The sequence below is a fragment of the Coenobita brevimanus genome, chromosome 8 (genome assembly GCF_032717465.1).
Source record: "Coenobita brevimanus isolate Jiangsu-jjx chromosome 8, ASM3271746v2, whole genome shotgun sequence".
Taxonomy (NCBI): Eukaryota; Metazoa; Arthropoda; class Malacostraca; order Decapoda; family Coenobitidae; genus Coenobita; species Coenobita brevimanus.
The window spans coordinates 33,899,285-33,913,487 of record NC_136961.1 but is presented as its reverse complement, the minus strand read 5'-3'; the positions used below and the strand labels follow the sequence as shown (position 1 = coordinate 33,913,487).

The following is a 14,203-nucleotide window of genomic DNA, read 5'->3' as shown; positions in this document are numbered from 1 at the left end:
TCAACCGGTTGCGACGTACACTTGGTGTTCAGTTATGACACACTACATAGGTTCCTGTGCGAGGACCCCGTATGGTCGCGGGTCATATATTTCCTAGAGTCAGGCGATGATTCTTCTCCTCCAAAGTTACTAGTCCCAGTATCTGATTTCTTCCTCAACAATGAATTGCTCTATAAAAACTCAGTACTGAAAGGTAACAACATACCTCATTGCGAAGTTAAGCAACTAGTCATTCCAACAGAGTTCATTCCTGCTGCCCTCCATTTAATCCACGACACCCCTCATGCATCACACCCTGGCAAAGACAGAAGCTTATGGCAAGCACGTCTGTCATATTATTGGCCCACTATGCGAAAGGATATAGAAGCACACTGTGATGCATGTTTATCATGTGCCCGTCACAAGGGGACAACCTGTCAACCTGCTCCTATATTGCAGTACCCAGTGCCATCAAAACCTTGGCAAACCATCTCTCTCGATCTTCTGAAGCTGCCTCATACAGAATTTGGCTTCGTTTATCTGTTAGTGGTAGTCGATCATTTCTCTTGATTTGTTATCTTAGTTCCATTGCATGAAAAATCTGCTAACGCAGTAGCACATGCCTTTATTAATTCAGTAATTTGCCCTTTCACAACACCAGAAGTAATCTTAACTGATAACAGGTCAGAGTTCAATAATTCAGTACTGGAAGAAGTTTGTCTTCGATACGAAATTAAGAAATGCAATATAGTGGCCCATCATCCAGCCTCGAATGGCCTAGTAGAGTGCCAGAATAGAAAGATATTGGAGAGTCTGCATCACATAGTGGGAGATCAGACTTCCACCTAGGATGAGTGGATTCCTCATGAAGCTGCTTCAATTAATTCATCCATCAATAAGTCAATAGGAGAAACACCATTCTTCATCATATACGGCTTTGACAAAAGACTACCTTATTCACTGTCACAGTCCAAACCTGATCCAATCTACGACTACGATAACTATGTCTGAGTCAGCCTGTCCAACTTCCAGAAAATTCATAAATATGTTCAGGATAATCTGGCCCTTACAAATGAGGAGATGGTAGGTAACCAACATGCCGCTGCCACCGATGTTGCCATCCAAGTAGGTGACTTAGTTTTTGCCCTAGATCATGACAGAGGATCAAAACTAAACAGAAAATTCTTGGGTCCCTTCCGTGTCATATCTCGTAAAGGTAATAAATTCGAATTAAGAGATCCACACAAGGGAGAGACGACATGGGTGCATGCAGATCATCTCAAACGTGCATCAAAACGCATAGTCTTGGAGGAACCACTGAGAGAGACCACATCCCCACAACAAACTCCTACTCAGCCTTCTTCCTCTTCTCTAAACCTTCCTTCTGACATTGCTATTCAGCCTTCCCCTACTGTTAATGACTATCGTGCCAAATTGCGTTCTGCCACTAAGTCCCTTGCATAACTTTATCATCTCACACTGTCGTTACCATCTGTATCAACATCACCTCTAAGATCACCTCATTTTATAGGAAAGATGCTGTGGGTCTATGTGCTGAGAGTGCTGACTTTGGTTGGGTCTGGATCTGGTGAGGACGATGGTGCCGTACGGCCCGGGGCTTTGGTTGGCGGAGGAGGCGAAGTAACGGTGGTTAAGGATGTAGTCTCATTGTGCTACGACCTAGAGCCGCTGGCTGCCGTGGCCATCGCCCTGCCTGATCTTGCACGTCAGCTAGACGACCTGCAGGGGCTCTTGTCAGATATTAAAAATGGACATCCCAATGACACATTTTTGTACCCACTCTACCTACCCATCTGTTGGAAATTGGATTATATTCCTTATCAGTTCAACCATCTTCAAGATTCCTTTCCTCACCAAACGCCTGTGGGTCGCTCACGAGTGAAACGTGGACTTTTTGACCTTGGAGGAGAAATCCTTAGTGGATTATTTGGTGTAGCGACTATCCGTGAACTTTCTGGTTTCAAAAAGGACTTACTTCAATTAGCAGAAGCCCTTGAGTCACAAGACAAAGTGTTATGTGTTCAACATTTTATGCTGCAACAGATGAGTCACCATTTACATGATGTTACGAGTACTTAAAATAATTTTACGATTATTCTTAAGCGTGAAGTATCAAACACTAATATTAGTTCAGAGTTGATGTATGTTAAATTACATGTTGATAATTTGCAGGTTTCTCTGGACTCTCTTGTCTCCCAAGTTTCTAGCGTAATTCGTATTTTAGTCAATGCCGTTGATAGTCGTGTGACCCTAGATTTAGTATCTCTCTCTGACCTTCGTTCAACTTTGGAATGGGCTCACTCAACCTTCGGCTTGTCTCCTATGATTCCATTTTCCTCTTTAGAACACTACTACCCAATACTAGAAGCCACATTCCTTACTAAGATATAACTGTTCATATTTCTCTTCATTCTTCCATCATACTCGATCTCTTTCACATCATTCCTTTTCCCTTCTGGTACAATAACTCCCTGGTACAAGCCTCTGTCTCTTGAGAGTACTTTCTTGTCTCCCATGATCATCTCTATATTGCCTTCCTCTCCTCAAGTGACCTCGGTAGATGTGCCCTTCTCACACCCAACTCTCGAGTTTGTGCTGCGTACCTCCTAACAATTTTTCCTGGCAGCGTTGCTCCTTGCGAATCTGCCTTAGTCCGTAACTTCTCAGTACAACCTGTCTGTACTTTTGTTCCGGCTCCCAAAAGCCAGGTACACCATGCTCGTCTAAATCACATCCGCTATTTCTTCTTTAGTGTCTCAGCTCTTGTCAGTCTTATTTGTCCAGGGACCCCTGTACGTTCACTATCCGCAGTTGGTTTATATAAGGCCCCTGATTACCGTACAGTAAAGTCTGAGTCTATAATAGCCTATGCCACACATCACTTCGCACTTCACTCCCACAAGTATGACATCTTCAAACCTATTAATACTACCTTTCATCTACCAACAGACAAGCTTTCTATCACATCAGAGAACCTACGTATGTTGAACTATCTAAACAAGTCTGATTTTATTATGAACCAGTTCTCTTCAGCTTTAACCGCTCCTGGTCACATCCAATCTTTGTATTTCCTCCAGTTGTCTTATGTTTTCTAGGTTTTATTGCAATTGTTTGTATACTGTATTGTTGTCTCAAGTGAATGGACAAAAGGTTGCATGAGATCCGTGTAGCACCAAGGTTAGTGCGACAACCAAAAGACTTGGAAAATGGTAGTTCTGAGTAAAACTCATTTTGTGATTACATATGTATATATTTGTAAATTGACCAAACCTATATGTTTATGCTATTTTTCCAACATGGCCATGTACTGTAAATATATTAATCCCTTCTTACATCCAGCTTTGTGAAGTATGTAGTAAAATCTCATTTATTATTATACTCCCATGTAGTCCCGGTTGACTGTATACTTAGACCACTTGCATTCTTGCCATATTATGATTTACTGTCTCACCACTGTGTCAGGAGACACCTTTTGATGAGGGGGATAATTGTTTGGAACCTTTTTGTAAATATCATATGGTATGTAAATATAGTATGTAAGTAGTTGTAAGTAGAATCCAAGTAGGGAGTCACCACCCAGTGTTATGTCTAGGAGCATTTATGAGTCAGGACTTCGGTAGTCGCACTGCCGGTCTAGCCTGAGAGAGCCAGCAATCAGTAGCTGTCTGTAAGGGTCTGGGGTCGGACACGAATGCTGTTCTGATGTTGTACAAAGATTCAAGACGGTGTTTAATATATTGTCAGAAAACTAACTCCTACGCTTTGTGTTCAACTACATCTGGTGTCAAGGGGTGGTGACATCATTAATATATATATATATATATATATATATATATATATATATAGTATTATTTTCCTTAGGAGAGACTGCCTTGGACAGTCAGGAATAGAAAACAATCTAATTACCTTTTCAGCTTACCAAAGTCTTTTTTAATATCATAATGCTTTCGCATCATGATTTCACTATTTTTAGAAGAGACCATCTCGGTCAAAGGGGATTATGCAGCTGTTGTTTCTGAGGCTGACCTTGCCTAGGTGGGTGTCAATCAGCCAAACTGAAAAAAAATAAAGAATGCTTAAGACCCCTGATTATTAGAATCAAATCCACAGTTCATCCCTGCCCCCTCTCCCTCCCACTCATCAAGGTACTCCTCTGTTATTAACCCGCCCCGTCCCGTCAACGTATGGGTATGTTGCAACATTTTGCATTTGCCAGTCCCGACGACGTACTGGTACATTGTGCAATTGTGAGGTCCCTAATTTGCACAATTTTTAATTTTCGCACGTGATTTTTCGTACGTATACACGGGACACCTTCCTCTACAAGATGCCAAGCAGGTACAATGCCTTACACCACATAACCTCCCCCCCCCCATTGTCTCGGTAATTCACCTGTTACCAGTGACCTGGCCAATAAAGACATTCAGGGCCAGAGTGATTCCCCAATCGATGACAATGTGGAGGACAAAGTTTACGTAGCATTAGAGGAAGAAACAGTCAGAAATGATGATCAGGTAATGTGGCAAAAGAAAGTCAGGAATGGTGATGAGTTAGTGAGTGAAACAATGCTTATAATGCCTATATTACTGTTTGAAAACCAATATACTCTCGTACTACATATAAATTCATACCAAATAAATAAATAATTACCGTTTATGAGTGGTGTGAAATAGTTATTTTCCCATAGAACTCGTTTTCTTTGGAGCCAGCCTGATAGAAAACTCTGTAAGGTAAGGAGGTACTCCTACCTGTATCGAGTATTTTAAACCTCAGGTGAGCGAGATCTCTATGAATTTTCGATGTTTCTCACCAAAAGCGGAGGTTTTAGCCAAATTTTTTTTTTTTCCAAAACTGCTCGGGACTGGGGGGTGTCGGAGGGGCGAAAGTGCTCAGGACGTGACGGGTTAAAGAATGTAAAAGGGTAGAAAATCCCTAGTTTATGTCACTTGCAAAGGTCAGGAACAGAGAAATATGTACATTGTTTTTGACTTACTTTGCTGGACGAACTGTGTAACATGGCGTTTTGACTAATCACACTCTTGTCTTCCCACTATTCTATAGATTAAATTATATAGAGGTCACCTTTTAAAGTGTAGAAATGTTTGAGTAAACAGGTGTAGGCCTACTAATATTCTTTTAACTTGCCAGCCATGTGCATAAGAGTAATGTCTGCTGTAGCTTCAGTAATGTCCATGAAAATTAAGTTCTGATGCTAAGTTTGGCACCTATTATTATTTTTTCATCAAAACGGTAGCTAATTTTGAGGAGTTATTCAGTATTTCAGTTTCATAAGTTTTTCGATACAGTCAAAACATGAGTAGTTCCGATTTTGGTGTTGTGATTGCTTCATTTGGTGAAACAATAATCATCACAAATTAGGGACTTTCTATACACCCTTACATAATCAGCTGTATTAGCACAGACTTCAGCGATATTTGCTCTGTAACTCTGCCTGAAGGATTTTATAACTATGCCAAAGTTGAGATGGTGAAGTTTGACGAAGTATGTACAAAGCTTATATAATTATTTCTGATATATCAATACACCTAAAACAACGGTCATCATTTGTACTTATTAAGTAAAATGTTCAGGTTTGACGAGGAAAAAGTATTTATTAAAGTTCTCATATTGTTTCGGATTATTCCTATTACTCAGCACATCTAACAGAATTGATAAAACACATACTTACTGAGTACCACATGACACGCAATGTTATTAGAAAAAATAAATGAAACCAACTTCAAGGTCAGCTCCATATGGGACTCCTGGACCTTAACCAATCCGGATCTTTTCTTACCATCAGTAAATGCTTGTGTATAGAGGACACATTATCTCTCTCTCTCTCTCTCAGGCTTGGTACCGATAAGCACGTCAGCAGTGGTGTAAACTGATGGGTTGTGCTGTGTGGATACTGTGGCTTAGCCTAACTGTGTGCTGCCCCATGGTTCATGCCCGTCTCCCACGCTGCTGTGGTATGTACCTCATTATTATGCTTTTAATAGCAAACGTACGTCATGAAATGGAGTAAGAGGATGTTAGTCAATATTCATGGGTGAGACAGTGATGAAAATGTGTAAAACACACACACACACACACACACACACACACACACACACACACACACACACACACACACACACACACACACACACACACACAGCCTGCTTCTGTCATATCACAGAGCAATGTAATAAAATGTTTTTTCTCCATAAAACTGGGGGGAGTCGTTCCCCTTAGGGTAAACTGACACGACAGTACTGGCAAGGCATGGCTGCACTAACAGAACGTGATGCGAAGGCATTAACATGAATATCCCAGCACTGACATGACGTAACATGGTATAACAGCACTGACATACTGTAACATGACATGACAGCAGTGACAGAGCATTGCATTATAACGCCAATATGTGATAATTGACAGGTTGTTATAAACTGAAATACAGTTATATTAAAGGACAAAAATAATATTAACCATTCACTGGAGACATGTTGTGGGAAAAAACACATGAATCATTTGTTAATTAATGAAAGCCTTAATGATACATCGTCTAGCAGGTAAAATACATCCATCGTCAGCACAAAAATCGACTGATTGAAGCTCTGACGATGAATCCATCTCTGCTGCAGCGCTATCCATCGTTTAGGAGTAATATATATATATATATATATATATATATATATATATATATATATATATATATATATATATATATATATTGCCAGACGCCACAATCCAGTATGGGGTGGCCATTTGACTCTGAGTTATTTGTTTTACAGGGAGCGGCACTAACCCTCCACCAACCCACTTGATACGTGGGGAGCACGTATGGTTTGGTTATATGGTTACCACCCAGCGTTGTAAATGGTTTCTTGGCTTACAGGAAACCATTGGGCTTGTCACTCAATGTAAAGCCACCTGTAACGGAAAGAAAAGCAATAAGTAGTGACAAAAAAGATAGGAGAAATAGGAAGAGAGGAGGGCAGGCACAGAAAAAGAATTATAAAGGCTAAGGAAGAAGTAGGCAGCACTACATCAAGTGAATGGATGATGGTCGCCACCACCTACCACTAAATATATATATATATATATATATATATATATATATATATATATATATATATATATATATATATATATATATATATATGAATTAAAGGTCATTCACATTTAAAAGCACTGTCAGAATAAAGAATCACCAGTGTCAAACGACTTTTACCAAACTCGTATGGTTCATTTTTAAGTACACCCAAGCAAGTTGATTTTTTTGCAGTGTGAAGTGACTGGTTTTGAGTATTTCACTTTTTTGCAAACATTGCTGCATACCTTTGATCGTTATTTTTTGCTCCTAATAAGTCTGATTAAGTTTCATTACAGAAATTTTCGAGTTAATAGTGCAGATGTTATCACTATCACAACTGAAGTAAAATTCGTCTGGCATCATAGTAACTATTAAATTTTCCGAATTCTCCGCAGGTGGTAGCTGGGTTCCTTTGTTGCCGTTACTTATGAAAAAAATAAGCGTGAACTAGTTACCAATGTAATTATTGTGCATCCACAATAAGGAAGCTTCGCCATTTCGTGGTATGTAAGGTATGAAATTCTGGCATCATAACAAATGTGTGGCCTTTAAAAGTAGTTCATGGTCTTTTATTTATGCCATGTGTACTTCAGATTAACCTAAGGTAACTTCTTATTCAATATCAACAAGATCTGAGGACAAAGGTGCGGAAGAAGGCATAGATACATTATACATTTGTCTCAATAACTGGCTAACGCAATACTTAACTGTAACCAAACTCCTTTCAGATAAGAATAGACTACAAGTATATTTCTGTAAGTTAAATAAACAATAATAAATGTACATTAAAATATTATACTAGATTAGTTTCTTCATTACCGATGCTAAGTTTACAGGGTTAAATATTTGCTCAGTATATAAAAGAAGGTAAGTTTTTATTAATTAACAGTAATTATTAATAATGTCTGAAACAATATGTTTCAGTTCGCCGGATGGAGAATAATTATGATCAGTACAAACACTGACATTTCCTTACGATATTTAAGGTTATTACTAAATCACGTTCCTTCATCACACACACACACACACACACACACACACACACACACACACACACACACACACACACACACACACACACACACGAAGTCAGTAGCACATTTGTGAGTCTGGTTAATTATCAATAATAGAAAATAGCAACTCTATTGCCGGTCCACTGCGGTGGCGGATTAAGGGTGTCTTGGGACCAGGGCGGTGAGGCAATCGTGGGCCCCCCTGACAGGTGACACACACACACACACACACACACACACACACACACACACACACACACACACACGTCTTATCAAATAGTACCATGACAAAGTAAACTGATATTACAATAAGTAGTTTTATTAAAATGAAAATAATGATATGCATGATACATATTATATCCTTTCTCTGGCACTACCAAAACATACAAAATTATTCAATACATTAATACACCATGAAATTAGGCAGTAGTAGTACCAAGAGTACTATTTTACATGACCTGAATGATTACAGGCATGTAAGCAGAGAGATGGTGCTGATAGAATGTATTTAGCAGGAATATAGGCCACACCGTGTTCACTCTGGCATTCCTTGCTAAATCATTGTATCAGCAGAACCCTTTGCACATACATGACTCTAATAATTCAGAATGTGAAAAATGATATTCCTGATATTCCTGGCGGTAATAATGACTTATTTTCTGTGTACTGTCAGTTCATTGGGCCCCCTTTGGGCCTGGGCCCATGGCGGCCGCCCCTAACGCCCCCCCCCTTAATCCGTCACTGGTCCACTGGCGACCAATTTGCATCAAACACGATCACTATTAACAGTAACAAAGAGCGTTTGGAAAACTTCACAAATGTGGTACTGCAACTATATCATTGCAGTTTATAAGAAGTAGCACACTATGTCTACTTGCTATTAGAAAAGTAACTCCGTTACGTAGCGCCATTACTTATGGTGCCGCAACTCCTAACTCTGGATATATACTTGTGTATGCTGATTCATATTGAAGTGAAGGAATAAGAATTCATTCATGCTGGAAGCAGTGAAATAATTCTGTATAGAGAGACTGGCAAAGGCAGTGAATACCTAAGGATCATTATTGATCAAAGACGATGCCTCAAAAACGAAGTCAGTAACCTTTGCCGTCGGTAATTACATTTAGATATTTCATTAGCAGGGTACCTTGCAGGTTTAATTCCCTTGATTATGTGGTAAGAACACCATTATCACGACTATGATGGCGAACAAAGTGTAATGCGTTCACGTCTGTTCTTTTTATGAATTACACGCAAAAACTTGTCAGTAACACTTGATAATGCTAGTTGTATTAATTTATCCCCCCCTCCCTTTTTTTCATTCTTATTTCAGCTGATTTCTTCATGTCTCTGTTCATTTAATCTTCCCAGCCAACAGAAGCCGCCTTCAGGATGGGACAGTCCTCTGTCCATTACCACGAACATCTCGGAGGTCCAGGCTCCTATGATCTGTCGGGACCGGTCGAGAATGGCTCGTTAATTTCGGCTAGAAATTACCTAACTTAACCTCGCATTTTTGTAGCTAACAAACTTTTTCTTCGCCATATCAGACGTCAATTTGCCTGAGAGTCTGACTCGTGCCGCTCTTGTCAGCATGCTGGCCACAGAGACATGTGGCCGCTACTCAGTCCTCCTGCTGTCGGACGGCTCAGTGTGGGCCACAACGGTCTTTAAGGTTAGTTACATTATAGTATATACTACTGTGTTTCGAGCATCAGCTTGAACAGAAACACAAATGACAATTTTAAAGAACATAAATACGCCGGACTGCCTTGATACTAGTGTGTTTGAACTTTCACCCTGTATAACTGCTGTATTTTAAAGGCCTTCCAAAGAATATTTCTTATATTATAATAACACTGCAAAGATCTTGTAATTCATGAACCTGAAGATTATATGAAAAATGTCAGAATAGTTACTGCGTAATAGCAGACATTAAATTATTTCATTCGCACGTCACAATATCCAACCATACAGAACCACATCCCACACTGTTTGGGTGCCGCCAATCTTATTTTCCTCGAGTCACATGAAGGAATTATTCTCACGATATGGAAATAGTGACTATCGAGAAGATGCAGCGGTTTCCAGCTAACTAGTATGCACTTCAGATATATATAACAAGAATGGGGAGAGAGAGAGACTAACACCACCACACTTCAATCAAGTTTCTGCGTTATATCTCACACTGCCGTACCTCACACTGACGAAGGCTCACACTTCGTCAGCAACTGTGCATTTTTAAAAAATAGTATGTTGTCAAGAAAGGATAACTGTAACTATAATGTTAAGTAAGAATGTTAGAGCCATGGAAGAATGTGCCCAAAATTCCAAAACTGGATATTCTAAAACAGGACTTGAGGAATTGCAAAAGGGAAATAAAAATTAGGAATTAGATGTAATGCAATGCTCGCTGGTTTCACTTTACTCTTCACCTGACTAAATCTTTTACTTATTTATTAAGATAGTTCAGTAGGAATTTACCCATCATTCTAAAGCATTAAATAAGATTAAATGCTAACAGTTATGACAGTGCACAACAGAATGGATATCACAAACATGAACAAAACACAGCGACTAACCTGTACACGGATCCACACCCAAAAGGTATTCCGGTGAGTGAAGAACATGAGGCTGCAGTAAAACATTAGTTACAGCATGATTGCCAAAAACTACGCATGGTTACACTATCGTCCGTCATGCAGTTAAATGGGTCACGGAATTCTTCTGCTACTCCACCACTCCACTGATCAACTATGCCCGCATGCAATCTGTAAAATGTACTCTTATAGACGTTATAATTGCACCAATAGAAACCAGAACATGTTGTGCTTTTTTTTTTTTTTGTATAATAGGACTTTATTAAAATATTCTAAGTATTAAGGGAAATTAACAATGATACAAGGCGTTGACAGGGAGCTAAAATGTGCTGGCGCTGTGAACTGTGGGTGGTGCTAATCAGCTGTGGCGTCCACCCGGAAGCCAACCTCCTCATAATTCCCTGCACGTCACCGTGTGGAAGGACCATGTCCGGCCCTGGCGAGATCCTGTCTATTACAAGCGGGCGCCAGTTCCTTGGACGGTGTACGCACTGTAGAATGGCCCCATAACAGTAATTGTGTACCTGTGGTTGACGGGTCTACTTGTCGAGACAGATCAGGGTTAAGCAATAATAATTACAATGATACACACATTAGCAACTTATTATCATAAAAATCTGACAATAATTTTGTCAGGCAGTAGCTTTGTAACAGCATCGTATGACCATAAAATGCAAATTTAACAACAGCGCTGTGTGTCAGTAAGTGGCAAGTTGTCTGTGAGGAGTCATCAGTATTATAAGATGCAACCGTATTTTATACAAAATGAATCACGTTTGTTTTATCAGTTACGTTTATGAATACAGTATTCATGTTACCACGGATTTCTGTGTAAACTGGGTGAACCGTAACATTTACCCAAACGGTGTCAGGAGTACAGGAATAACATCAGTGCTTCTTTTTAACAGGATATCACTGAGATACCCTCACCATGGGGTGTGGGAGTATTTAGGGTAACTTGCGAGAGTCACGACGCTAACCTCACTCAGTCCTCTATGCCTCGGACGGTTGCACAGGCAAGGAGTGTAAGTTTCAACGTATGTACTGTAATACCTTAAGTTAGTGAAACAGATGGTAAGTAGGACCTTTCTCTGTCTCTCTCTCTCTCTCTTTGTACCCTAATTTTCCTTCACCCATCATTTCTCCCTTAACTATCCCCATGCATCTCATACATCTAACCCAGCTGATTCCCCTTTCCTCCTTTCTCTTTTCCTGCCCGCTTATCCTCCTTTCCTCCTTCCATCCCTCACCTCGCCATTATATATCATCATCATCATCATCAGCCGTTGAGATCCACTGCAGGACCGGCCTATCCCTACCGAAGCAGGGATGATACAGCCAATGTATCTCAACCCAGTAGCTTAGGCTGTCTGATAGAGACTGTATGTAGGGTGAGAAGTGCTTGTAAGTGTAATTGTAGTGTTGTATTCGCTTTGGATGTGTGTAGTCTGTGAACCAAGTGTAATCGGCCCGCCTTAAGCCGATTGGGTGCAAGCATACTAGTATGTGACACTGGTTCAACCACAGCACCCCTTATGTCCGTCAAAGTAGCAAGAGGCTCGGTGAACGATTCCCAAAGTTTTTACAACTCTGCGGAAGGCAAACCCTCCTCCACCAGCATGCCAAATGCACACTCAACCACTGTACCACAGAGGCTCTGCCGCTATATATATATATATATATATATATATATATATATATATATACAGAGGCTCTGCCACTATATATATATATATATATATATATATATATATATATATATATATATATATATAAAATATATACATATATATATATATATATAGTTATATATATATAGATATATATATATATATATATATATATATATATATATATACAAAAATCATTAAAAACCAAGGTGTAGCCATTGTTCACTATTTTTCTGTTTATCTTTTCGAGTTTTCTTACACATTGTTTTACACTATGATTCAATGTGTAAGAAAACTCGAAAAGATCAACAGAAAAATAGTGAACAATGGTTACGCCTTGGTCTTTAATGATTTTGGTATAAAAGAAAACATTCTGCCTAAATATACGAATATATATATATATATATATATATATATATATATATATATATATATATATATATATATATATATATATATATATATATATGTGTGTGTGTGTGTGTGTGTGTGTGTGTGTGTGTGTGTGTGTGTGTGTGTGTGTGTGTGTATTATCACTGGCGTAGTTACCCCAGTAGCAACTGGGTGAAATAGAAGACAAGATGATAACGAAAGGAGAGAGAAGCAGCCGTTAAGAACATTAAATCGTTTCTCTTATCAGTTTTGCTGCCTGTAAAGGGTAACCCTCGTACCCAGCTGTGTTTACTTAGTGGTCAACTTTTGCCTTCTCAGCTGATAACACATCAGATGTTTTTCTCACAAATTACCCAGAAGATTCCTCTTGTCCTTGAAATACTGGGTGTGACATAATGTGGGAGGAGCACGGTAGGGATATTTGCCAATTAGAAGCCTAAATGGCACTTTCGTCATGTTCTTGATGGCATGCAATTGGTTCTGTGTGGAGTGTATGAGGCCCTCATTGGTAGCAGGTGCTTCTATTCTTTCTGTATGAACGGAGATTATTTTTAAGACAGCCTAGTGGTTAATTAGCTGAGAAAGGCAGAGTAAGTCTCCTTTATAAGGTCAAGGAAAATGTGAAGAGACACATTTTTGTCTCTTTTTGTACAGACACACATTTTGTCTCATTTTTTGTACACATATTTTTGTACACATTTGTACACATTTACTGTCATGTAACACTTTTATCACAGTGTGTTTCAATTTTCCTCAACACTACTCAATATGTGACTTTGATTACAAAACATACTATTTGTGTACCATTTCCCATTTTTGGTTCACTCCTCCATTTACACTAGTGTTTGATTTATATCTGGATTTAACCTTCGAAGTCTCCACGTTTCCTCGATCTTTGTGAGTACTTAGCTTCCACTGAGTGTATTCGGGTTAGGTAAGAAATAACGTTTTATATTTGTATTCTGGGGCCCATATGAATTCTCCCCTTTGTAAAACGAATTCTGGTTTCTTGTTTGATTGTGTATGTTATAGTGTACTGTAAAGTTAAGTTAGTTTTCTTGCAGACTTTATCTTATCCCTTTTGGTGCTTAATTAAGGGTTAAGAGTACACCGTAATATACACCCCCATAACAATTTGGCGGCCTCCTCGCCAGGATAGCTCTGTGACATAATATTGGCAACCTTGGCCACATACACAGTGCTTACTCTTACCTACTTAACTATAATCAGTAATCATGGCCCTAATGAATGATAGTGATGTGAAAGTTTTTTTTTTGGATTCTGAGCCTTCCCCAACCAGAGTGAAAACAGTCACAAAACACGAGCTCATATTGCTTGTCCAGGCTTTACATTTGAGATTTCCTGCCTCAGTCACTAAGGTTAAGTTACTGATTTAATATAGGACAACATGTTTGAGCAAAGTGAGTCTCCTATAGCTAGTTCTGA

General features: G+C 39.2%; 2 protein-coding genes across 2 annotated transcripts in view; both read left to right on the top strand.

The window, feature by feature from the left end:
• LOC145406073 (uncharacterized) overlaps positions 1–11,191 on the top strand; it is a gene marked incomplete at its 5' end in the record, with an annotated part of 204,237 nt that extends 193,046 nt beyond the window's left edge. The window contains 2 exons of the mRNA XM_080277262.1: positions 9,645–9,769; positions 11,057–11,191. Coding sequence (XP_080133388.1) covers positions 9,645–9,769; positions 11,057–11,191 — 260 coding nt within the window. The remainder of the gene's footprint in view (positions 1–9,644; positions 9,770–11,056) is intronic.
• LOC145407423 (uncharacterized) overlaps positions 1–14,203 on the top strand; it is a 583,744-nt gene that overhangs the window by 552,465 nt on the left and 17,076 nt on the right. The window contains exon 3 of the mRNA XM_080278353.1: positions 11,603–11,719. Within this exon, the coding sequence (XP_080134479.1) occupies positions 11,603–11,719 (117 nt within the window). The remainder of the gene's footprint in view (positions 1–11,602; positions 11,720–14,203) is intronic.